The 24638-nt window shown below is 40.0% G+C and overlaps 1 protein-coding gene across 7 annotated transcripts; it reads left to right on the top strand.

Moving 5' to 3' along the window:
* The first annotated feature begins 49 nt into the window (after positions 1-49).
* MMAA (metabolism of cobalamin associated A) lies at positions 50-23566 on the top strand. 7 transcript variants are annotated; one of them, XM_088056256.1, is made up of 10 exons: positions 50-1091; positions 1428-1475; positions 2024-2146; positions 2677-2990; positions 18174-18650; positions 19683-19805; positions 20870-21040; positions 21335-21420; positions 21765-21914; positions 23203-23566. In XM_088056256.1, exons 5-10 carry the CDS (start codon positions 18230-18232, stop codon positions 23488-23490), a joined length of 1239 nt encoding a protein of 412 aa, XP_087912382.1. In that variant the 5' UTR covers positions 50-1091; positions 1428-1475; positions 2024-2146; positions 2677-2990; positions 18174-18229; the 3' UTR covers positions 23491-23566. The 7 variants fall into 7 exon arrangements, with proteins under 7 accessions (XP_087912382.1, XP_087912383.1, XP_087912384.1 ...); XM_088056257.1 differs by lacking the exon at positions 2677-2990 and adding an exon at positions 3032-3279; XM_088056258.1 differs by lacking the exons at positions 50-1091; positions 1428-1475 and adding an exon at positions 1652-1764.
* The last annotated feature ends 1072 nt before the right edge of the window (positions 23567-24638 follow it).

Here is a 24638-nt window from a genome sequence, read left to right on the forward strand (position 1 = left end):
ACACAGTGTGCTAGACCGAGTTCCCAAAGGATTTTTCTGCAGCCAGCACTCTTAAGGTTCTTCTTCCTTACATTCAGCACTCACTGGTTTCCCCCATGTCCTCTAGAGCTAAGAGCGGATGTTGGCCAAGTCTGCTTCTTGCAGCCTCTCTTCAGTACTTCTTAAAAACATTACATTGATGGTTGCTGTTCTCCTTAAAAGAAATCATAAGGTTTAATCTCCATAACTGTGTGCTATCTCTGAAATTGTGTCCTGACCATACTGCTGTAAGAATGTTAGGTATGTTCTTTTGCTAAATGTATGTATGGTGTATTTGAAAGTTTAGAAATTAATTAGATTTAGACCATAAAGGAATTAGGAATATTTGAATGGGGGGAGGTGGGAGTGGGAGGGGGAAACGACAGCTGAAATGTAGAATATATTGTAAACATAGCGTCTTAGTTTAAACTGAGGTCTGAATTTCGTTGAGCATTTTGTTTTCATACTGGCTTCATCTTGTAAGTTTCTGACTATTTTTGCCTCTTCTTTTACCCTCAAAGCAATTGTGCAGCTTCTTTTATCCATGAAGAGGACAAAATGATTAATTACTGCAGTTTGAAGGCTGCAGCTCTATGTATTTCAAGACAAATTTGTACAGAGTGCTCTTTAGCTATTGAGCAGTTTTATACAGTTTATGTAACAAAAATAGGCTTTTAATTTTGTGAGATAATCTTGTTTTGCCAAACCTAGTAACTGTTAATTGTTTGGAGGACTTCAGTATCCCTGTGGGGGTCTATTTCAAACTTTTAAAAAATATATATATTTTTAATTTTTTGTTTGTTTGTTTTGTTTATTTCTTGGTTTATTTTCTTCTCTTTGCTCTTTTATATTCATGTAAGCTGTAGTACTTTTAAGTACTTTTATTCCAAAACTAGTGGGTCCTCTTTACTGGAAATTTTGAATAAAACCTGTTGTTACTGCTTACATTTGATTAAAACCTTGTCTTGTCCACTTCTTAGCAGACTCTTAACAAACCAGATAAAGGTGTGGTCTTGGAGGAGGAACAACTAGAAATGAAGATGTGCTGAGCTTAGACATAATGATTAGTACAGGTTAGTAGCCCTGGTAAACTCAGGAGTGAGGGGAGGCTGAGCAGCAGAACTCTGTGTGTGTTCAGCCAGACACAGAATGCATCTGTCTGTCTCTGTAATGAGTAATAGCCCTTTTTGGAGTATGAGTCAATCCCACCTCAGTCTCTTATTTTTTTCCTTTTTTTTTTTTCCTTTTTGTTAAAGTTAATTCCACTCCCTGGCTCAGTATACAATTTTTAAATTAAAAATTGTCCCCTTTCTGAGGGGACAGAAAAAAACCCATAATGTACAAGTTCTCTATTGAGAAGAACCTGCTACTTTTATTTTGCAGTAACAGGTTTTTTGGTTTCTTTTCAGATTCAGTTTAACATATCTTTTTCATAAAGAACCAGCCATAGCACAAATGTAAGTCTTTAAAATAAATAAAATTTAGAGATGACCAAAAGGACAAAGAATGCTGTTTGCTCCTCAAGCACTGTCTTTGGTTTTGATATCTTCAGCCCCTGCTACATAAACTCCCAGCTGTTCCCAACAGTTTCATTCCTTTTTATGGAATGCAGCTGTGAAGTAGACTTCTTTTTTAATTAGTGCTGTAACCATCCATCATGCAAGTCTTAAGGAGTGTTTCTACTTGGATGTTTTCATATTTGGATGATCCTGTGCAAGTTTTGATAAACTTTGAAAAAGCGTTGGAGTAAGAAAAGACAGTTTTATGTTGTGACTGCTTTGAATGTTGCTGTCTTTTATTTTTTGGGCTGCAATGCCTCTCTGTTTTTCCTAAATAGGGATTAAAATTAGAAAATAGTAGCTCTGCAGTGTCTCAAAAACTTTCAGCTGTAATTATTAGGTGGGACGTGCAGGATCCCAGTTTTTCTGAGTTGCTTCTGTTGTCAGTTTTCCTAAAATACTGTTGAAGTGCTGAGTACCTAATATTTTCATTATCTGTTATCCAGCTTTTTGCTTGTGGTGTGGAGACATTAGGTGCAAGGAGAAGGTGTACCTTCATATGAGGGCACAGAGTATCTCAGCTGTACTTCATTGAATGAGTGGATTGGAGTAGCACCTCAGACTTTCAGGTGGTTTTGTTTGGGTTAATTTTTTTCACAGTACTGGTGTGGGGCTGGTTTGGATGTGTCTTGGGGACAGTGTTGGTAACACAGGGATGTTTTCCTTACTGCTGAGCAGGGCTTACACAGATCCATGGCTTTTTCTGCCTCCTGCCCCATCCCACCAATGAAGAGCCTGGGGGTGCACAAGGAGTTGGGAGGGGACACACAGCTGGGACAGCCATCCCCAGCTGACCCAACATATATCCTGTAACATACAGAGTCATGCTCAGCATGTAAAATGGGAAGAAGGAAGGAGAGGTGTTTGGAGTGATGGAGTTTGTCTTCCCGAGTTACAGTTATGTGTGATGGTGCCCAGATTTCCTGGAGAAGGCTGAACACCTGCCTGCCCATGGGAAGTGGTGAATGAACTCCTTGCTTTGCTTTGTTTGTGTGTGCAACTTTTGCTTTACTTATTAAATTGTTTTTATCTCAACCCACAAGTGTTCTTACTTTCACCCTTTCAATTTTCTCCTCCATCCCACCTGGGGTGAGTGAAGGAGCAGCCTCTGCATGGTGATTAGTTATCAGCTGGGGTTAAACCACAGCAGACTAACAGCCAGAAACAGAGGAGGTAGGACAGAAGTTACCTGGGAGGAAGCAACTGCTGGCCTCAGGCTGCTGTGAAAATTTTTGGAGCATTTTGAAGAAGTTGTCCTACTGACTTGCCCTGCTTTGGATAGCTGGAGTCAAAAAGCTGTAAAAGCAAAGTGAAGAAAGAAAGGAAAATAGTTTCTTCCTGACCTCTCACAAAACAGAGAATGTTGAGAACTGAAAACATGGACAGAGCCTACAGTGTCAGCTCTGTAACCAGGTAAGTTCCTGCTGCTTATTTGTTTTTTTTTCCCCTTACAGTGTCCTCCATTTAGTCCCCTGAACAAAGGAGTTAAACACAGAAGACACTACTTAAAAGCCAAGACAAGCCCCTGTTAGGAGAAACTGAAAAGACAGTGATATCTGTATTGAGGAAAAGCAGTGTATGTGGACACAAATAATGCCATGGAGCTGAATGTGTTTTGAAGTCTCTGCTTTGGCTTTTAAGTGCTGGAAAGCAAATAATTCTCTCTGAGTGGAGATGAATTTTTAACATTTAAGAGGATCTGGTAAGTGTTTAAAAGATTCATTGAAAGCTAAGAAAGATAGTCATGCTTACCTGAATGAGTTTAGGAAGGTATGGATAAAAATAATTCATTTTTTATCATATAGTGTGATCATGGGCCTGATCTTTCTATGCTTGCTAGCCTGGTATTGCTGTCTATTCTGTTAAAGCCATTTGCTGCTAAATCACTCCCCTGGCTACTATAGCTATTGTCCTTTATTGTCTTAAGACAACTATAGTTGTCTTTTTTTAGCCTCTAAACAGTACAGGTGTGAGTATCGTTGTTTGAAGCCAACAAATCAGTGTAGAGGTATCTGAAATTGATATGGACCTGTCTCCTTGATTTTCCTTTGTCTTGTCCTACTCTAAACCTTTGATGGACATCTTGGAAGTTAACTGTGTTTTGGTGCTCTCTTTCATAATTGCTGCTGGTTTGTTCTGTGAAGCACACTGTAGCCTCTTAGTGTGCTCTTGAGATTTGTGATTCATGGCCATGAACTGGCAGTCACCTTTTTCTGGATGCTTGCCTAAATATACAACATAACTCTACCATCGCCAGCCGTGGTGGAGCAGTATATTTTTTACACGCATCATCTCACAGTTCATTTTCTTAAATACATTTGTGATTCTGTGCAGGAGGGAAAGGAAAATAGCTCTTATTTTCCTCTGGCCCTCTCTGTCCTTGACTTAACTCAGTGGAGAGATACTCTTGCCCTTTTGTCCTTCAGGGGATGTTCTCTCTTCTCTGTTCCCTGAGGTCCCCTCACTGACTTCTGTAACCTGGATGACTTTCCTTGTTTTTTCGAACTCTGCAAATTGGTTTTTGCTATGCTCAGGAGGTGCTGTCCCTGTGCCACTGTGGGTCATGTGTCTGTGTGTCTTCACGTGCTGGGAGCTGCTAAGGCAGAGGGTTCTGATTCCCCACTTCTGTTCAGTTTAATTGAGGTGGCTGACAGGTGGCTCCTGCTTCATTCACCCCACCTGTAGGAGCTGATGTTCCCTTCAGCTGCGAGGGCTGTGTCCCCTGGGGTGTGTGGTGAACTGTGTTTAATGAGGCAAGTGTGATGGAAAGGCAGCCTCCTGATCAAAGCCTGTTGCAAACACAAAAGTGACTCCAGTAAGATTTATAATGTAAGCATCCACTGGGCTTGATGTGCTTACAGAGCTGAGCAGGTCTATTGCAGGGAATGGACAAGATGGGTACAGTTTTTATGCAAGTCTGATGAATGCCTCAGTGTATGTTGTTAATTGACCTTGTGCAACCAAAGTAATCAAGAATAATGTCAAATTTTACAAAAAATCCAAAAGTGTGGAATTTGGTTCAGTCATCTCTAAGGAATGTTTTTTTTATTCTAATGTGTGCAGATTGATCATTTTTTCTTAAGAATTGGTTTGTGATTTCCCCTTTTCATCCTGCCATTAAAGCATGAAATGAAAAATCTGTATGTTCTCTTCATGATCCTGGCAGTTCATCTGAGACTCTAAATCTGGAGGCTGCTGTAGTTTAATTTTGAAGAGGTAAGCACTGTCACTTGCTCCAGATTGTAGACAGGAGTTAAGATACCTCATAACAGTGATAAAAACCTGCTACTTAACAGTTGTCTACTGTAGTAAATAGAAAATGAGCTAGAACTATATTACAGGCTTTCTTTGCTCAAAGAGTTTGGTTTATGTGGAGTGGTCACTTGCTTAGATGTGTTGGGAAGAGCACGGTTTGCCTTTGTAAAACACCTGATTTTCCTGTTGCAGCTTTCTCCGGTTTCCCTTTAACGTGTAAAAACATTATTTTCTGTAAAGAAAAATGGCATGCGTAACTTTCCCTTCCTCTTTCTCCTAATATAACTTTGAACTTCTTGGTCTGCTGTTCCTTTAGATTACTGAGCTGAGCTTAGAACAAGCAGGAGAATGAGACTTGATGTGTGTAGTGCTGCATTAACACTTTACTATTTTTTTGGAGCGCTTGGTTCTTGGCAGGTGAGTAAGGTCTGTCTCATCTCTGAGCCCTTCACTTGATAGTTTAGGGATTGGTGATCCTGAGTGTTTTCAGATATACATGTGGAGACTGAAAGATGGCTGCTGTCCCATCAGATATTTCTCCAGGTTTGTGGACCAGTCTCCTCAAGTCAAAATCACCATGGGCCATAGTGTTGGCAACAGCATTATTTAGAAACTGGATCCAAGCATGGCTTCATTTTGAATGTGATTTGGCCGATGGTTTGACTACAAATGCTTTTCAAACCTCTCAAACACAGCTTGATCCCTATGTCTGCTGGATTTGGGCCATGCTATTTCTCAAGCAGCACAGAAAGAAGCTACCTTGATCTGCATGCTCTGGAGACTCAGAAATCCAGGAACTGGGTTTTAATCTTATGCTAGGAGAGCAGTTCTGTAAATACTCTTCTTCCATGGGGTAGCTTTTAATTACAGTGTGGGGTTTCTTTGTACCTCTACTGCTAATTATTGATATGGTTCTAATTCAGAATACCTTCTGGGCACTGGAGCCATTCAGTTTTCTGACCCACTGTGTTGCTCTTGGTCTTTCAGGAATCGTGTCATTGCCTCGGGTGTCCCTGATTTCCCCAGGTCACAGGAGCAAGTTTGAAGAGATAAAGTGGTAGATCTTCAGTTGAATTGGGTCTTACACTGATAGAAAGCAGCTTACAATCAAAATATTATCTAGACTCTCTAGAAATTGACCATCTTCAGAAATTGACCATCTTCAGAAAGATTCTTAGGAAAGCACTGGGATGTATTAATGTTGACAAGGGCTCATACAGCAGTTTGAGCTGTCACCTCAAGGCAGGAACCTCGAGTTTGGGGACCCTGACTCGGCAACTTGTACTTTGAATAAAGGGCCATTCATTCCCTCACAGGATCTGCTGGCATCGCACAAACCCCAGATGAATCCATATTGTGAGTAATCAACAGAAGCAATGGAAAAAGATTCTTGTATATATAGTGGCAAGAGAAGGTTCACAGCCAGGTTTTCTTACCACCACTTGAGAAAGTACAGGAAATGCCCATTTCTGTGCCAGCAGCAGTGGGTGGTGACAGGGGTGTGGCAGTGCCATTACATGGAACAATCCCAAGCATGGTCAGACAGCTGAATGTGCACGGAGGCTGGTCTTGCATGTGAGCATTGTGTTGAATAAAGGAAAGGATTGCCTGACCACACTGTGAGTGTTTTTGTATTTGGTGTTTATTTTCACTGTTTCAGAGTTGTCTGGGTGCTCTTGCACTGTTGTTCCTTTGATAGTAAGGTGGATGAAAGGATATACAGAATATGTGGGTTTTCCTCTGTTTTTGTCCGTGTTCTGGTCGCCCCTTGTGTTTTGTAAAACATTACTGTGTCTCCTTGTGTTGGGAATTACCATGGCCTGACACAGGTGGGGTATACAAGAAGCCCAGTCAAAATAGATTCTCTCTACAACGGTATCTGGAATGCCTAAAAAATGTGATATGGCCTGTCACAAAAACAGGAAACAGCCCTGTAAGGCACTGAGAGTAGCTGAAAGCCTAAACCAAATAACTGTTAGTCATCTTCATTTGGGAACCTTTCAGTGCCACACAAGTTTGGAAAACGTGGTTGTGAGTGGCTTCCACATGTGGGATGAATGGCGGGTACCAGATGTTGCCTTACACATTGAACTCTTTTTCTCTAAATTCCATCCGAGACACAAGTGTTCTGTGTACAGCACTTGTGGGTGAAAGCTTGTGCATGTGAAGGTTTTGGTGTTTGCACAGGAACAAGGCTGGACCTGCACCACTGGAAGCAGGGTTAAATTTCTCTGGTCATCTGAAGTTTCTGATGACAGCAGTAAAAACCAGAAAGGTAGCAAATTAAATATGCAGTTGTCAGAGGTGGAATGCACCGTACTTTTAAGTACTGGCTAGAATGTCTGTGAAAGCTGGCTTTATTTCCTCAAAAAAACCACCATGGAGTGTAACAATAGGTTGATGATATCCTCTTTGGGCATCTGTAATAATTAGGCGCTCTTAATTTCCATATTTTGAAATATATAGGCTGTGGATTATATAAGTCTGGTTTTAGTTTTTCAAATGCAGAACTAGAAGGCTCCTTCCTACCTCTCTGTGCTTGTAGCCTGCTCCCTCTTTTCCACCTTTCTTCCTTCATGCTTACAGAAGTTTGGAGAGCACAGCAAAAGGCCTGATTACTGAAAAAAGTAGAGTATAAGTTCATGTGATACCATGAGAAAATACTTAGTGTATACCTGGGAAAACAAACAGTTGTGTGTGTGGGTATTTAAATTTGTTGTTGGGCATTTTTGAAGTATCCTGTTTATTTTTTGTGGGTTTTTAGAAATGTAGCTTCCAGACTACAAGTCTGAGGTGGTTAACCTGGTATTGCTGGTTTGTTACTAAGGTACAAATGATAGAATTGGAAATAATTTAAAATTCTGGTTTTTAGAGAAAGCAGATTCTGTATATTCCTACTTTTAAGGAATACTTTTGGTTGGGTTTTTGTGTTTTGTTTTTCCTGGAATGCTGGATGAAAACAGGTGAGAAATTTAAGTCTTCCTACCTGTGGAGGGGGAGTACAGAGATCTGCCTCACTTTCTTCCCTGCCACCTCCCCAAAATGAATTATTCTTCTGTAGTTTCATGGAAGGAAAGGGAAAAATCTGGAGGGACTTGCTCCATGTGGTTTCCCTCTGGCTAAAGCTGACCCAGCCACAGGGAGAGATCTTGCAATGGAACAGATGCTGTGTTCTTCAGATGAATTATGAATTTCAGCCTCCGAAAAGATCAGTCTAAAAGCCGGAGGGCTATGAGGGGAGGGAAGATAACTTTGAAAAACTAAAACATCACTTTGGGTGCATAAAGATTAGCAAGAAATTCTTTCAAGAATGCTGCATTGGAAGTGTATTTGAGCCTTGTACGTGTTATGCAAGTGCAGAAGTGCATTAAATGCCTGTCAGGTGAAGGGCTGGCTGCATCGTGCATCCTTTCAGTGGGGATGTATGGGATAGTCAGAAGGGCTTTGTGTAGGATTAAAGTAAAATTTAGAAGGTATTCTGCATCTTTCCTACGTACCCTGCTTCACTTATTCATCACTTTTGTAGTTAGAATGTTTCTTTCTACTATTTGGTTAAAATTTACCTTTCATACAAAATGGGTTTGCTCGATAGTTATGTATTATGTCTATGTATTTTATATTGTCTTTTGCATTTGCCTTTAGTGATTGTCACTCCACTAGAAATACAGCGGGCTTCCATCGTGTTTTCCTGGGAATTCAGGAAAATCCTGAATTCTGAGGCAATCATCATGTCATGATGCTTTCATAAGGCTCTTGTGAGAATGAGCAATGATTCCATGAAAAAGTTGGCTTAATCTCGGGACTCCTGCACGATTGAGTTAAAAATTTTAAATTTTGTCTCCTGGAAACTGTTCAAATGGAATGTCTAGATTAGAGCTCTGAAAAGATTAGTTAAACTAACTGACAAAAATTATCCCCTTTGATTAAACTATTTTTTTTGTTCTTGCCTTTTCTTTTTTTCACTGCTTCTCTGTCTTCTCCTTTTAACACTAAAACTCCTAAAAGTGTTGTTTGCTTATTTCCTAAATATTCAGTGTTTATTTTTAAATAAGAGTTAAAACATTTATCCAATAATCATCCAAGAGTTACTGTTTAAAAAAATTGCCTTAAAGTGAGGAGGCAAAAGTTGGGTGTTTTTTTGTTTTGGTTTTGTTTTGTTTTGTCTTATTTCAATGGAAAAAATGCACGTGCTGTCATCTTTTTCTTAGATCACAATGAACAAAAAAGAATTTTCTTTTGCAGGTCAGCCTTTAAAATGTGATCTTTGTTTTTCAGAATGTATTCATTAAGAAAGTATGTGGTTAGATAACTAGCATTAGGTCTGTATTTGTAGTCCTCTTCCAGAAAAGCTAACCAAAGGGTTTTCAGAAGTAACCTCTGCTGAATTACTTGCTGCCCTGATGTCTGAGCCTCTGAGACACTGCAGTCATCAGTAACTAATGCAGGAATGTTTGTGTGCAAGGTGGCAGAATCAAGTGAGGAAACTGCCTGCACTAACTTTTGTTCTTAAACCTCATGGTAAATAAAATGTGCTTTAAAATTAACTGAAAGGGTCAGACCTGGAGGCTTTGAAATATGTGTAGATAGCTACTCTGAGGAAGAAGAGTTCAGTTCCTTTTCTCTGCTTTGAAGGGAATAGGACAAGAAATAGCAGGCTTAAACCGCAGAGAATAAAATTGAGTCTAATACTGGGGGCAGGGGGAAGGAATTTCTGTCTGTTAAGATATTAAACACTAACAAATTATCTGGATAGGAGAGTTGGTCATTGGAGATTGTCAATGACAGGTTAGAAAAATGCATATTGGGAATAGCAAAGGTCTTGATGCTTTCATGGATGCTTTCCTGCTGTGTGCTGTGAGTGTTTAGGGCTTGGTCTGAACTTTGAAGAGCTGAATTCTGTCAGAGATGTTGAGGATGCCTTTGTCACCTGAGTATATCTTCATACCTACTGAGACACAGTGATTTAATATAAAGTAGGGCAAAGCTATTTTTCCCCCTCTTCTCCTTGTTCTATATGCCTGTGTAGTTAACGATGAGTTGCAGCTAAAAGATGTGTTGATTTGCACAGCTATCCTAGTAACAAACCTCACTTTCTGCTCAGGAATGTGTTCTGTACGAGAATTTAACTATCATTGGGAATGCTAGAGTATGAATGCCTCATACAAGACCATCTGGAAAAGAGTATTTCCTGCAGCTTATCAATATTCCTAACAGGAACCTACAGAATGTTTGCTCTCAGAGCAGCAAGACTGAAGAAGCAGTGACACCTATAATGGCAGGGCACTAATGACTTTGGAGAAATGTTACTTGTGTAATTGGAGATGATACAAATACCATCATTAAAACATCGTTGATGGCACCTTTATTCTTCTTATAGGCCCAATTGCAAGAATGGATTCACTCTTAAGGAGATGATATCAGAATTTTATGCTTTCTACAACTAGATGGGTAGATTATGAGGGTTTAACATACGGAATGTTGTTTTTCCAGAACACCAGCTAAAGAAAGTATGGATTTGAATGACTGCATACTTTTCCTTCACTGGAACAGGAGCACTGGGAAGGTGAAATGTGCTTGATAATATGATTCTGAAATGTGGAATAAGAGCTGAGAGCTCTCATTCAAACTCTAATTTTCTTGCACTTTTTTGATTTGGTGTTAGCAAAAAGATCTTTATAGCTCAGTGCTTGGTATAAAATATGAAAAGACAAAATCAAGATCCCTTCAAGAAAGATCTCATTCTGCAAGTAACTGCTGTTTTAATCCTTTGAGTCTCCACTCATTCTGTCTTTTTTAGAATAAGTGCATACAAGAAGTCAGCAGCAGAAAAGGATGGTGATGGGGAGAGACTGCAACACAGGAGGCCTCCTAGAATACTTTTAATGCAACATTATCAATTTTTTGCTTATTCCATCCTTTTAGACTATTTAAAAAAACTAATGGGCCTGTAAGGCCTTCTGTCAGCCATCCATTATTGGTGACTGCACTCTCCTTGACAGACTCAGTATCTGTTCTAGTATCAATCTTGCTTCATGAGAAGAAAGTAGCACTAGGGATATGTTCTCTTGGAATAAATGGCAAACAGGGACAAGGGATTGGGGGGTGGGAGTGTAACACAGACTTGTATTTATGAGTTCCCATGTTCATTTTTTGATGATTTGAATAGTCTGCCTCTGGCTGAGCAAGACAGAGCATTCCTGGAAGTTCCTAGAAGTGAAGTATTCCAGGGAGTTTCCTTCCAGAAATGACAGAAAGCCTGAGTCTAGGCCAGACTAGAGACATGCAGATAGATGTAAAATTCTGGACAGGCCTAGATAGAAGTTTTGGCATCTGTCTGCTGCTGTTTCTTTCTACAGCACAAGGGCCGTCTAACATGTCTGCAAGATTAACTTAAGACACATAAACAGCTGGGTTTCAGTTTCTGAGAAACTGAAATGGAATAGCTGATCAGAAAAAAAGCAAACCCTCAGTCTATCCCCTTCCATACTGAAATTGCAAGACATCAGATTAATCCAGTTGAATTTGCTCTGTAAAGGTTGAAGGATGCTGATAACAACAAGCCATCTGAGTTGTGAGTACTGCAGATTTCTTGTTTTCATTCTAAACAATAAAACAAAATCCTTTAATGTTAAAGCAGCAAAGCAACTATTCATGCATTTCCTATGAAATTTTCTGTTTGTTTCCCACACTGTTACTCTGAGCAGGTTTCTTAACATAGCAGCAGAATTCTGGTTAAAATGTATACTTTGTATTACGTTTCTGGTGTAGGTGGGGAAATAAGATGACATTTCTGTGTAAGCCTTATGTTACACAGAGATCCCTGACTTGCTGCAGTGACCAGAGATAAGGCAACAGCAAAATCCTGCTGGGGAGTCAGAAACTTGCTGTAAGGGACTCCTAAACAGGGTTACACCCACTTACTGCTGCGATCTTCTGTGAGTAATTCTCCAGACTGAGATGGAACCCATGCTTGCAGAGAGGCTTTTGTATTTTACACTCTGAAGCCTCCTGAATGCACTTTCAATAAATGTTCGGTGTGTTTAAGTTCCTCAGGTAGTTAAACTCTGCCGTGGCCAGACCGGGCAGATGTACGATGGTGATGGTGAACGGAATTCCCGTGTGTTCACAATCCAGCCAGGTTGTGTGACTTTACCACATAGCGCTAGCTTCCCCTTCTGGCCAGAAGAAGTAAGGGAAGCCTCATGGCAAGAGTCACGAGAGTTACTTCCCAATTTTACTCCTCTGCACTAAAGATAAATATAAATTTTCAGAAAACAAATTAACGACTAACTTCCAGTGGGGGGAAAACGCAGGTGGAACATCTTTGATTCTTGCAATATAATGATATACTGAGATGGGGTTGCTGCTTGAATGTAGAATTCTTTTCTAAACATGGACCTAATTGGGAAAGCAATTAGATGAAAATATCAACTTCTGGACAAAAAGATCCCAAATTTCCCTTCTGGACCTCTATAAGCTGGTCCTCAAAACAAATACTTTGCTTCTTTTCATATGCTCTATGCTAATTTTCCCCATGCAACTGCATCAGTTACAATTGCAGTGGGGTTTGTTGTTTCGACGCTGGAGTTTTTTGCTTCCTTTTTTGTCTTATTTAAGGATTCTTCTTTCATCTTAATTCTGTGGTACAGAATTTTGTATCATTAGGCTAAGCTTTGTAAATGTAGGGTGCACTTATATGAAGGTGTTTACTTTGTGGTGTAAAGCAATGACAGTATGATCCAACAGGCTTTTTAACAAGCCCTTTCTGAGTCAGTCTGTTAGAATGCTGTTGTGCTGTTTTTCTGGATGGGTTGATCTTACAACATTGAATCTTAGCAGAATCTTCCCTTTTTGTCCTGTTCCTGCCCATCTGTTACAGCTGCCTGGAAAAACGGGACATTTAGCTCACACACAATTTTGGGTTGTATGACCAAAGTCTTGCTTTTGTGGGCATGTTGGAGAGTAAGCAAGCAAATACCTACACAGCAGAGACTTCCAGCATGATAAACAGTACCTCGTGTTTAAGGGGCTTGGGCAGCCTGCCAGAAACAGCCTTCCCTGTTCACACCACAGGTTTGGTCCCAACTGGAAACACTTAGGTTTTCCTACATCTCAGTCTTGAATCCTGCCTGTCAGATTTACTGTGGCCTTGGTCTTCCTCCTCATCTTGGCTGTGTCATCTTGGAAGAGAAATGTTTTGAGATTTGTTTTGCTGTAATGTTACGTTCCTATGGATAATTCTCCCCACTATCTCACTTCTACCAATTGTGGTTTTCATGTGCTAGTGAGGCACTCAGGGTGGGACAAAGATCTCTGACCACCAGTGCTGTTGGAGATGCAGGGAAAAACACCTGAATGTATGAGAGATTTATGCTATCACTCTCAGTGTTCAAATTGTCTTCAATGGTAAACTGACTTACGCATTCATCATTGATTCCTTGCCCCAATGGATGCTTCACCTTGTGAACCACAGTAGTCACTTTTTGGTGTATAAGACTGTGCTCATTTCAAACTGACTTAAACCTTTAGCACCCTGGGCTGGAGGGAAGGAGGGTTATATTTAATCACTTTTAAGTCTCAGTCCTCTGCTGAGGAATTGAGTTTTACTACAGAACTTAAAATCTGCAGTCAATCAGGCCTTTCCTTAAGCAAAAAGTAGCTGGGAATGAGGGTGTCTCAGCAAAGTCAGGTGTCAGATTGTATTATATTTTTTATGTTTAAAAAAATATATGCTTGCTTGCTAGCATATATAAAAATATAGCATGCTTGCTATGGTTTCATTGCTGTATTGGAAAAAAAACAAAACAGGAGGCAATTAATGATTTCCTTTTGAGCTGAGCAGTAATGAACTACATGAGAAATACTTTGATATCATGAGTCATTGGTGGCCATGAAGAAAAACATACTCTTTAAGCCAAGCCCTTAAATACTTTTTTAATTGAAAGAAAAAGAAATAATATTTTACTGGCAAGTGACTTGCTCTTTCAGGTTTATAATTTTAACAATGAATCAGTCTCGGAGAACATTATTTAACTGGCTTTTACAACAAGTACTAGTGTTATGAATGCTTGGGGGTTTTGCCTATATAGTAAATGTCTTTCCTTTTTTTACAGAAAAGATAGTCGCTTTTATAAAAAAGATGGTTTTGGCTGTCCCCTTTAAAAATAATTTCACATCAGGCAGCTCATCATTAACAATTAAAAATCTGGTGCATGAGCAGTAAAAACTTTCCTGTAATGGCTGATATCTCACTACTGTGCAATCGCTGCCCAGTTCATAGCAACAAGTAAACGTTGAAGTCACTGCTGTAAGGTTTTGTAGAAGAAACTTCAGCTCCCTTGTTTGTAAAAATGTTACACAAATATAAACCATAGTTATTTAAGATAATTTTTCCTTCTGCTTTCTTCAGATGCTCTCTTACAGGTCTCAGCCAAAGCTCCAAGAACAAATCTGTTTTTTCCAGGCTTTTAAGCTCCAGCAGCCCTGACAACCTTGTGGCTCCTCAGCAGCACAGGTACAGAGAATCTGCTCAGCTGGGGAGTTGTCCCCTCTGTGTAGGTGGCTGACCCTGGGAAGCTGTGGAAAGGCTGTTTTGTCCACTGCTAACCAGGCAACTGTCCTGCTATCCTGTCCTGGCCTTTGTAGGAAAACCTTGGGATGCTCCAATCAGCCATCGCCTCTTGATGTAGCAGTTGCAGAGCTTTTGGGGAGATTAACTTTTTTTTCTGGCATTTCCTTGCCTGAGTTGTGTTTGCAGATCTGAGGCCTGGGCTCAAGTTGCATTTCAACAGGCAAACTTTCAGCTGTGAATATGCTTTCTAGTGATTTTGTTTCAGGTGTCCACTTAGCTTTTAAGATAAGGCAGGAGGTATATTTTGTCTAAGAGTGCTAAGGACTTGAAAGGCTTAGCCTTTCTTCTTGAAAGGAAGGCTGTAATCAGCAGTTACCTTACTTTGTGTTTTGCTGTAAAGAGAAGGTTGGATCAAACTACTCTGTTTCTGTGAAAACTGAAATGAATTGAGGGGTGCCTTCTGAAATAAAGGGCAAATGGTCATTTGGTCACCACTCTTTGTACCATGGCAGGGACTGTGATTTTGTATTGGCCTTTTCTGTAAAGAAAATGTTTTATTGGTGCATTTCTATATTAAATATCATTGTATTATTTACGTGCACAAACATTACTTTGGGGGTTTTTAAAGAGGGGCTGAAGAGAGCAAGGAAATCAGTGTGGCCAGAGAAAGAAAGAAAGAATTAACTAATCCAACTAAAACTGCAAGGGCAAACCAGTTAGAAGGAACGTAAATTTGCATAGTTGAATTTTGGAGATTTTAATGTTAATAGCATTCCTGCTGTGAGAAGTTGCAGAAGGGTCTTTTTCTATTCTTTTGTAATGATCCGGGTTTGGTTGCACATTTTCCCTGAATGTCTGTGCCTCCCTGCACCTCTAGGTTGTGGCACAATATTTATAACACTTTACAGGATGGTTGATTTAGTATTGGCTCAGAAGGAAGACTGCTATTTCATGAGTTACCAGCAGTATCCTTTTATTTAACACTGGGATAAATTCGCAGCAAGGAGGTTAAAACAGATAATTTTCTTAAATCTTTGACAAGTTTGCAGACTGTGATGGAGTAACTACGGGGCGCACATTTTTGTTCTTCTGACGCCCCTGGGGAAAAGAAGCAAAGAGAACACAGAATATGAGTTAAATTTGAAATTAACCTCCCCCAAATCCACAAACACACTCCCTCCACTCCAAGATAATTCTTAAGATAAAGGAGAAACAGAGGCTGATGTGGAACACTACTGAATTACCCTCCTGATTAGCTCAGCAACAATGTTAAGTAAATTAATGATGAATGGATAAAGAATACAGAAGCAAAGAGAAATCTGTATGCTGGAGATGAGAAAGCACAAATACATACAGTGAGTCTGACCAAAATTTACTGGGTGTAATAACGACCAAAACATCCCCCTCTTTAGTTGCATATATTAAAAGACCATAGGAGAAACAGAAGAACACTGTATAGTACGGCAGGATGTAGATTAAGAAAACTCTAGATATGATGCAGCCTCTCAGGGAGTATTTTGCCTGTTTTGGATGAGGTTAGAGTAAAAGAAAATCAGAGTGGTAGAAGAGCACATAGTTCTAGGAGACCTATGTAATCTTCAGTATATGAAAGAATATTGAAAGAAAAGGTGTATATAATTGGCAAGGAAATAAAAAGTCTTCCTCTCATATCTGGCATTTGGAGACTGTAGTCTCTGACTGATGGAAAGCAAACTTCTCAAATAACAGATCTGGGGGGGGAAAGAGGAACAAAAAAAGAGGATGACTTGAGCAATTTAGATTTCCAGAACTCATCAGTGTGCAAAGTCTTGCAAACAGTTCTTGCAGGAAGACACTCTAAAGCAGATTCATGCCTGTTTGTGGCCATTTCAGATTGGCAGTACAGCTGATGGACTGTATAAAAGAGCAGCAGTTTTGTTCTCAACTGCTGAGTGCACACTAATCTCACTCTTATTATTACAGTCCACAAGGTTATCATAGAGAACTGAACAATCCCCTCTCCTCTTCAGCACTGATGAAATGTGCAATTTTTCATGCCTGTTCATCGAGGTCACTGACAAAAGTATTCAATTTTGGAGAACACAAAGGGGCATAAATTGAAGGATCAATTAAGTAATAGTAGAATTTTTTTTGTTGCTTTTGTTTCTGTTTTTATTAAAATAATAGTGGGGATGTATTACCTAGATGTAAGCCCAGCACTTGAAACAGAGAGCCTTAGAAAGCTTGTTAATGAAGAGATTATAGTGATCCATGCTAACGCTGGTGAATAAAGATTTGGTTAAACAGAAAGACCTCACAAGGCTATTTTGAAATGGAACTTCTTGTCTCTTTCTGCCGTGGTTTCATCCCATGCTGATAGGGACACAAAATCGCGTATTTTCTTAGCCCTGAAGTGTTCAGTTCTCTGTGTATCATCATCTTCTGGACCAGAGTAACAGCAGTGAAATTAAATCGTGCATTTGGCAGTTCGGAACAAAACTTTTACTATTTAATAGTCTCTCATTTTCACTGCCCATGGTGATGACACTGAAAAAGTCTTTGCAGGACAGTGCAAGGCACTGGGAACAGCTCAGCCAGTGGATTATATGCATTTACGTTTATTGGAAATAGATCTGTGTGCTTTAACAAGAAGATGGGCAGAAACAGGGTGGTGTGATGACTGGAGAAAGAGTAATAGTTAAATAAAAAATAAGGAAGCAAAACAAACCCCGCCTCACAATAAATCAACATTCCACAACAGGAAACTTTAAAGAGGAGGTTTAGTAAGACTGAAAGTCAACGTGATTTAATAAGTACATGCGGTGATCTGAGCATTTCTTCTCCCCTTCATGGTCTGCGAAACGAAGCGGGAGGCCTAATAAATCGCCACGCACGGATTCAAGAGTGGGTATTTCTAAACTAGGAGAGAAATTGTTTGAAATATCCTCCACTGGGAGGATATCAAGGGAGACAGTGACTCCATGGCCATGGAAGTTTGCGTACTCGTGGAATGGCCAGACCCGAACCTTGCGGCCTTGACCTCTCGCTCTGGGGCCCGGGGGCTGCCGGGCCCGCTCCCCGCCCTGAAGCACCCCCCCTTTCCCGGCCCTGCTCGCCCTTTTCCCGGCGGGACAGCGGGTTCCGGCTCAGCCCGAGGGCGTCACTTCCCGGGGCGGAGCGGGGCGGCTCCGGTAGGTGCCGGGAATGGCGGGCAGCGGCCGGGAATGGCTGGGAGCGGCGGCTTTTCCCGTGCCCTCATCCCCTCAGCGGCCGCCCCGGGCTGAGGCGGCGGAGCGGGAGCGGGGCTGGGGCCGCTCGGGGGCCTCAGGGAGGCTTCAGCTCCTCCTGTTTATTTCTCAGTGTTCTTGTGTCTGAACTCCCTGCCCAGCCCCCGTTTTTTCTTTTCATCTCTCTCACAACTGCAAATATGCTCTAGTTCCGAATAATTGTTAAAAACAGCCCTAAAAATATCCCGTCAAACTAGAATATACCGCCATTTCCGTAAGCGTAAGGATTGATTGTTCCTGGACTAGTACTGCGTGTGCTCTTAGAGGCTATTTGAAAGTACTTGCTTATATTTTCATTTATGAAGTATGATAATAAAGAGATGCTGTGCTTTTGATTCTATAGCTTGTTTTTTATTGTGTCTTTAATGGGAAAAGTGGACAGTCATATTTTTATTCAAGGCAGCAGGTACAGATCAAATAAAAGCTGACAATCACAGGTGTACATAAATTTGAAGTCCTCACAAGTACTTTGAAGAAAGTAAAGATTTTTTTCCTTCTCTTTAGGGTGTGTGCAAACAGAAAAGAACTGACAACTCTGGTACTTTTTAATTCCAAACAAGATGAAGATCCCCTCTTTGCTGCTGAGATTCCCTCGTTGTTATTTCTCCAGAAGAACTTACTTCATGAGCTTTTGCTTCACTTCCCGAGCAGATTTCCTGGGCATTGAATCTCTTGGGCCAGCACATCACTGTCAGACAAAATGGATTTGTTCATCAAATGCTTTGAGGAGAGAGCTGTGCCAGCAAGCAGCCCCTGAGCAGCAAGTAGAGGGACTTTCTGATCAGGAGCAGAGACTTGTAGACAGGCTTTACCATGGGCTGATCCAGGGTCATAGAGCCTGTTTAGCTGAAGCCATTACACTTGTAGAATCAACTCAGAGTAGGAAAAAGAAAGTAGCCCAGGTGCTCCTTCAGAAGGTATTATCCTACCACAGGGAACAAGAAAAGTTAAATCAAGGAAAGCCACTTGCCTTTAGAGTGGGTTAGTCCTTTTATGCTTTGTCTAGTATTGCTTACATGTAATTACTGTCCTCACTGTTTATTATCACTGTTATTTGTGGTCTGTATTCTTGGATTTTTATCTTTTTGTGTTTTATAACCAATCTAGATTACTTCTGTTTTCCAGTGGAATTATGGCTTGAGATGAAAATGCTTTAAAAATTATCATGGCTTGAGATGAAAATGCTTTAAAAATTATCATTGCTTTTCGGGAGTGTATTATTCAGGGTGGGTTTTGTAACCATTATAAGGTGAAACATTAGTTAATTTGCAGATTGATGCAGGTGTTATCTACACTTAGGGAAAGATGTAGTCAAGCACACCTAGTCTTTTCCCAGAGTTTTTTTTTTTTGAACACTTTCTGAATCCCTTTTTTTAGTCTACAGAGGGGAAAACATGCACCTTCCTGTTTTATGGCCCTCTGTTAAGCAGCCTACTTTTCAGCTGAAGGAGACTTGAACCTGCATCTCTTGGAAGCTGTAAAATGTTTTTCCCTTACAAAGAGATGGACTGCTAACATGTGTTATGCCCGGCTGTCATCTCTCCTGTCTGTACAACGGTAGTAAGAACAAGAACTGGGGCATAGGAGTGAGAAAAGTTTGGTGCTAATCTTAGTTTGTGAGCTTTGACATGCAAATAAATGGCCTCATTTTTTTGAAAGAACAGCTCTTCAAGGTAAGGGCTTGCTTTTCCTTTTGTAGTGTTTCTTTTACAGTAAATCTGAAAAATGCAGTTCTAATATATAACATTTTGAAAGTTCTGAAGGGTAAGTCATACAGTATAAGTGATTTTTTTTGAGAGGATAAACTCAATATTATGTTGGTGTCAGTAGGATGAGGGGTGGTGAAGTGCTGCTGTGTTGCCAAACTCCTGTTTTGTTTTGGCATAGCTTTTATTTGCTTCTGTTGTGATGTTGTGTTAAAGTATGAATTGTTATCAACTTAGATGTTGATACATGAGATGTATTATTTATTTGACTAACAAAATGTTTTTTCTTCCTAATGTGATTATTTAGGGTTGTCTGGGCCTCCTGGTGCTGGAAAATCGACCTTCATAGAATGCTTTGGGAAAATGCTTACGGAAAGAAAACACAAAGTGTCTGTGTTGGCTGTAGACCCTTCCTCTAGTACAAGTGGTGGTGAGTGTGAATTAAAGTTTGAGTCAAGTTTCTAATACCTTGTTAACTGCAGAAGTATGTCTTCAGGCCAAGTGGAAGAAAATTTGGTGCCTATAACAGTAAAATATAAAATAAATCAAGTTTTCATATTTTTTTCCTATGTGATACAGAATTGGGAAATAGGAATCAGTGTTGTAATTCTTTCAGATTTCCTCTTTTCCAGTGCTCAAATGTTGCCTTACAGTTTTTTTTCCTAAATTTGAATTTTTTGGAAGTTGTGCAGGATTACTGATGACAGGCTGTGATCTGTTACTCTCCAATAAAAAATTGTAGGGAAATTATAAGCTGACCATGTCTGATTTGTGGTATCTCTGATACAAATAATACAATCTTGATTTTCATCTTTTTGTAAAGGGCAGCTGCCAGGCAGCATCATTAATTCTTCCAGCTTCTGTGCTGTTAGAGGTGTGTAACTATTTATAAAGAAATAACTAGAGCATTGCAATGACATGGAGCTAAGACAGACTGTGTTCTTGAATGCATGCCTTCAGGATGCATCAGTAGAATAGCAAAATGTGACAGCAAGACTGCACCATTTGGAAGAATTGAACATCTCTCATCTTTTGGAGTGTGCATCGAGTGTGTAGATCTCACGGAATCTGAATTACAATTTGTTTGAGTAGAAGGGAAGGCAGAGTGTCAGCTCTCTTAAAATGAAACATTCAGCATCAAGGCACGTCAGAATCATAATGCAGAGATTTGTCCCCTTGGACAGGTACAAGGTAGAATCATCTGCATGGCCTGATGTGTATAGGCTTCTTCAAAAAGCCATTCAGAAATTGTAGAACTCATTCTGACCTAGCACAAATTCTTTGTATTTGGTAACAGTCAGGCCTTTCCAGCTTCTGAGAAGTAGAAGAACCAGGCAGTAGCTTTCAGCTAAGTCTTGAGCAACTATGACTAGGATATTCTTATTTGACTGACTTTGTACAAAAGATGTGTCTTTACTCACTCATTTATTGGTGGGGTGAGGGGAGAAGGGCGAGTTTGGCTGTGTGGAACTTTTGAAATAATTTAACATTAAGGTTCCCTGCTGGGTGATAAAACACGGATGACTGAGTTGTCAAGAGACATGAATGCATACATCAGGCCATCTCCAACCAGTGGGACACTGGGAGGTGTCACAAGGACCACAAATGAAGCCATTCTGCTCTGTGAAGGAGGAGGCTATGACGTTGTTCTCGTGGAAACAGTAGGTATGTGTGTAGGGATTGCTTTGACTGTCCTGTTGTGGTATGAAAATAAGATGTGCTAATAATGGCATACTTCTTGCCTTGATTTTGCCCATGTTTTCCTTCATGGTCACTGGTTAAACACGAATGCTCATTCTGTCATATTTTCTAGTCCTCTATATCTTTTACTAAACTGTTGTGTTTCCTATTGTCTTTGTTCTGTTAGTGGGATTTGTTTGTGGGGCAATGCTGGGATCTGTCATAATTATGTGACTGAAAGTTTGTAGTAAATGGTCAATTCTGAATTTAATTCTTTAGGTGTGGGCCAGTCAGAATTTGCTGTGGCTGATATGGTTGATATGTTTATATTACTGCTACCACCTGCAGGTGGAGATGAATTACAGGTATTTTTCAGTTTCTCTTATTGGTTACTACCCGGGACTAGGAAGAGAAACTTAAATTCTGCATGTAGTATCTGTGCAGAAAGTCCATATCAATAGTGTTTTGTCCATTATACTGTTATTAGGTATTTTCAGTGTCATCCACATTACTTACAAGCACAGTTAAGATCCCTTTTTAGGATGGAAACTTTTGATCCTCTGTGGCTTAACTTTGACGTGTTTACTATTTATATATATTTTTGGGGAGGAAACTAGAAACTACCAAACCATCTTGACCTTCTTTTTGTGATGAATCAGTGTGTCACAGCCCCTCTGGGTACTCCTGATTCTGTCCCTGTTGCATTTAGGGCATCAAACGGGGCATCATTGAGATGGCAGATCTGGTTGCTATCAATAAGGCTGATGGGGACTTAGTTGTGCCTGCCCGGAGAATCCAGGCCGAGTATGTCAGTGCTATGAAGCTGCTTCGCAAGCGTTCAAAGGTTTGGAGGCCAAAGGTTTGTGGACTTCCCTGTCTTTTGTGGGGCTCCTTGGGTCTGGTTTGGTTTTGTTTGGGTTTGGTGATTTGTTTTGGGTTTTTGTTTTTGTATTTTTCCCCCCCAGAAAATTTGCTGATGCATTAAGATTGGTATCTTCTCATCTAGCTGTCCTAGTCTCCCTAGGCTCTTTTTAAAAATAGCAGTTGGTTGTTTAGTCTCAATGTGCTGGAGAGGTGTTTGCTACTGTCTGTGCTTCACCTCTGATCTCAAGGTGCCACATCAAACACTGCAAAGCCAGTCCTTCTGCCCTGAGCTACAATCTCTGCCCTAGCAGAGCTATTACTGACATCAGGGGTGCTGCAAACTTTACTTGCTTTCTGTAAATTGTGCATGTCTAAAAATGTCCTTTTAATCTGCTTCTCCCTCCACTATAACTGTGAAGCCTGTGATTATCATTGGTCTTTCACCAGTTCACGTGTTTCCTTTATTGCTTTAATTTTTTTTTTTTAGTTTCTCACATGATGAAAATTGCTAGATAATTTGAATTCTCATCCTGTGGATCTTCAGCTTTAATGCTGTATTTTATCTACTGGAAAGTTTTGGTGAATTTTTAAGAAGATTCAGTACTATTTTTTAATATGTGTTTATAAAACAAGCACACACACATTCTCACTTCCTTTATAAATAAACTATCTGTAAAGGAGGTTTGTTCTACCCTGGTATTGAAATTGGCCCATTAAGCTGAGTTTAAATCAGCTGGGCTACCTGAGGATTAGCCTTTGTTTTGTAAGTGTGGAAAAGGAGAGGAGCTTTTTTTAAAAGAAACAGGCTGTTCAATTTGAAAGACTGTGCTGCATGTCTGAAATATTATTGGCAAAATTAATTCCTGGTCTGGGAAACAAAGGCAAAAAAATTGGTCAAAATACTTCACTTCTGGCATATTTTAAGTGCAAAAGAATAGCTACCAGAATATGCACTTAACTCGAAATTTAAGTAAAAGAGCAATAATGTACCTTTTAGCTGAAGGACTTACTAAAAATGATTCTCATAACAAGCAACTGGACAAATATCCCAAATAGTATGGATCTCAGGGTCTACTTCTAGTTAGTAGAATCCCAAATTTGCGGGGGCGGGGGGAATGGGCTTGGGGGGGAAGGCACAGAAATGCTTAGAGCCTCATGAAGTGAGTATTGAAGGAAGCTTCCCTCACACATTTCTTAATTTCCATGCAATCTACCTGGTCCAGTAATTGAAGCCTCAAGGCCAGCAGCTTACAGGGCTTTAACAGTTCCTCTGAATCCAACAGGTAATGCGCATCTCTGCCAAAACTGGGGAGGGGATCTCGGATATGTGGGATAAAATGACCGAGTTCCGTGAGCTCATGCTCACAAGTGGCGAGCTGGTTGCCAAACGACGGAAACAGCAGAAAGTGTGGATGTGGAATCTCATCCAGGAAAACATGCTGGAGCATTTCCGGAGTCACTTGGCAGTCAAGGATAAGATCCCACTTCTGGAAGAAAAGGTTCTTAAAGGAGTCTTGTCTCCTGGGCTGGCAGCAGACCTGCTGCTGAAGGCATTCAAAGATGGTCTCTAAGCATTGTTTTCTACTCTGTTCTTGATAAGTGCTTTATGTAAACATGAACATTAAATACACTTTTTCTGTGTGTGAATTCAGTTGTTTTACTGCAGCAGACATGAATAGAATCCAGTACTCTGCAAAAGGATTCTGTTGGATTCTGTATATGCAGCGATCGTGACAAAGTTCATCACTCACTAAGAGGTTACTTCATACTCTGTTGGAAAAAATAAATTTCCAAATCTTTTATTTGTACGTGCCATAGATCTGTTAATAAAAACTGGATGTCCATGTAAAATGATTAGGTTTGGGAGGGCAGGAGAGTGAGGTTTGTGGGTGGTGTAGGGTTTGATTCTGGTTGTGGGGTCATCTCAGAGCAGTTGACACTGCAGCTTTCCATTCTAATGTAGCAGCAGCTGTTGGCAGAATGGATTGCATTTTCTTTCCTCACCTTGAGTGACAGCAAGAACATTGGACTGCCTGGCAGCACCAGACCACAGCCTTAGTTTTAAATAAATTGTATGCATATAAATAGAACATAGTGGTGCTTGGTCCCTCTTTGGAAGCTGCAGTTAGTTATTACATGCTGTACAGTAGGAGAAGGGAATTTTAACCATCCTGGTTTTAAAACAGATGTTTTATTAAAAAGCAAAATGTAGTTAGTCTTTTTTTTACATGCAGACATCAGATGGAACAAATGTTACCCGTGATGTTTTAATAGCAAATGTCTTTATACTAGAATAATTTTCTCTAAAAATATTTCGTGGTTTTCTTATCTGACTTATTTTTTGGATTTAAAAAAAATGGCCAGTTGTGTTTGGTATTTTTTCTTTATCTTTTGCAGAAGACAGGACTGTTTCCAACCAAAAGCACTTTTATTTTTCCTTGAGAAAAATCTGGAGGAAACATTTTCCTGATCCATGATCTAGAAAGCAGAGCTCATCTGATACCCACTAAATGTTTAGGATAAAGTGGAAAAGTGCTGATTTTTGGACATCTGACAGAGAATCTGAACATCTGAACAGAATTTGGACATCTGAAAGAGAATTTGTGAGCCTGTTGATGTTTAGCTAAATTAATTTTTAAAGAAATATCTTGGAAGTTTTGATTTTCTGGACATGTACATAAAGGATATAGTGACTTTAGCTCAATTTCGCCAGTTTGGC

The sequence above is a fragment of the Pseudopodoces humilis genome, chromosome 6, assembly GCF_049639895.1.
Source record: "Pseudopodoces humilis isolate 2021_Gansu_Grassland_sample_001 chromosome 6, ASM4963989v1, whole genome shotgun sequence".
Lineage (NCBI taxonomy): Eukaryota > Metazoa > Chordata > Aves > Passeriformes > Paridae > Pseudopodoces > Pseudopodoces humilis.

Bases quoted from the DNA above. Each gene is read 5' to 3' on its own strand.
- MMAA (XM_088056256.1), top strand. From the start codon at position 18,230: ATGAAGATCCCCTCTTTGCTGCTGAGATTCCCTCGTTGTTATTTCTCC. The intron at 21,421-21,764 runs GTATTTTTCAGT...TGTTGCATTTAG, and splicing joins CAGGTGGAGATGAATTACAG to GGCATCAAACGGGGCATCAT. The intron at 21,915-23,202 runs GTTTGTGGACTT...TGAATCCAACAG, and splicing joins CAAAGGTTTGGAGGCCAAAG to GTAATGCGCATCTCTGCCAA.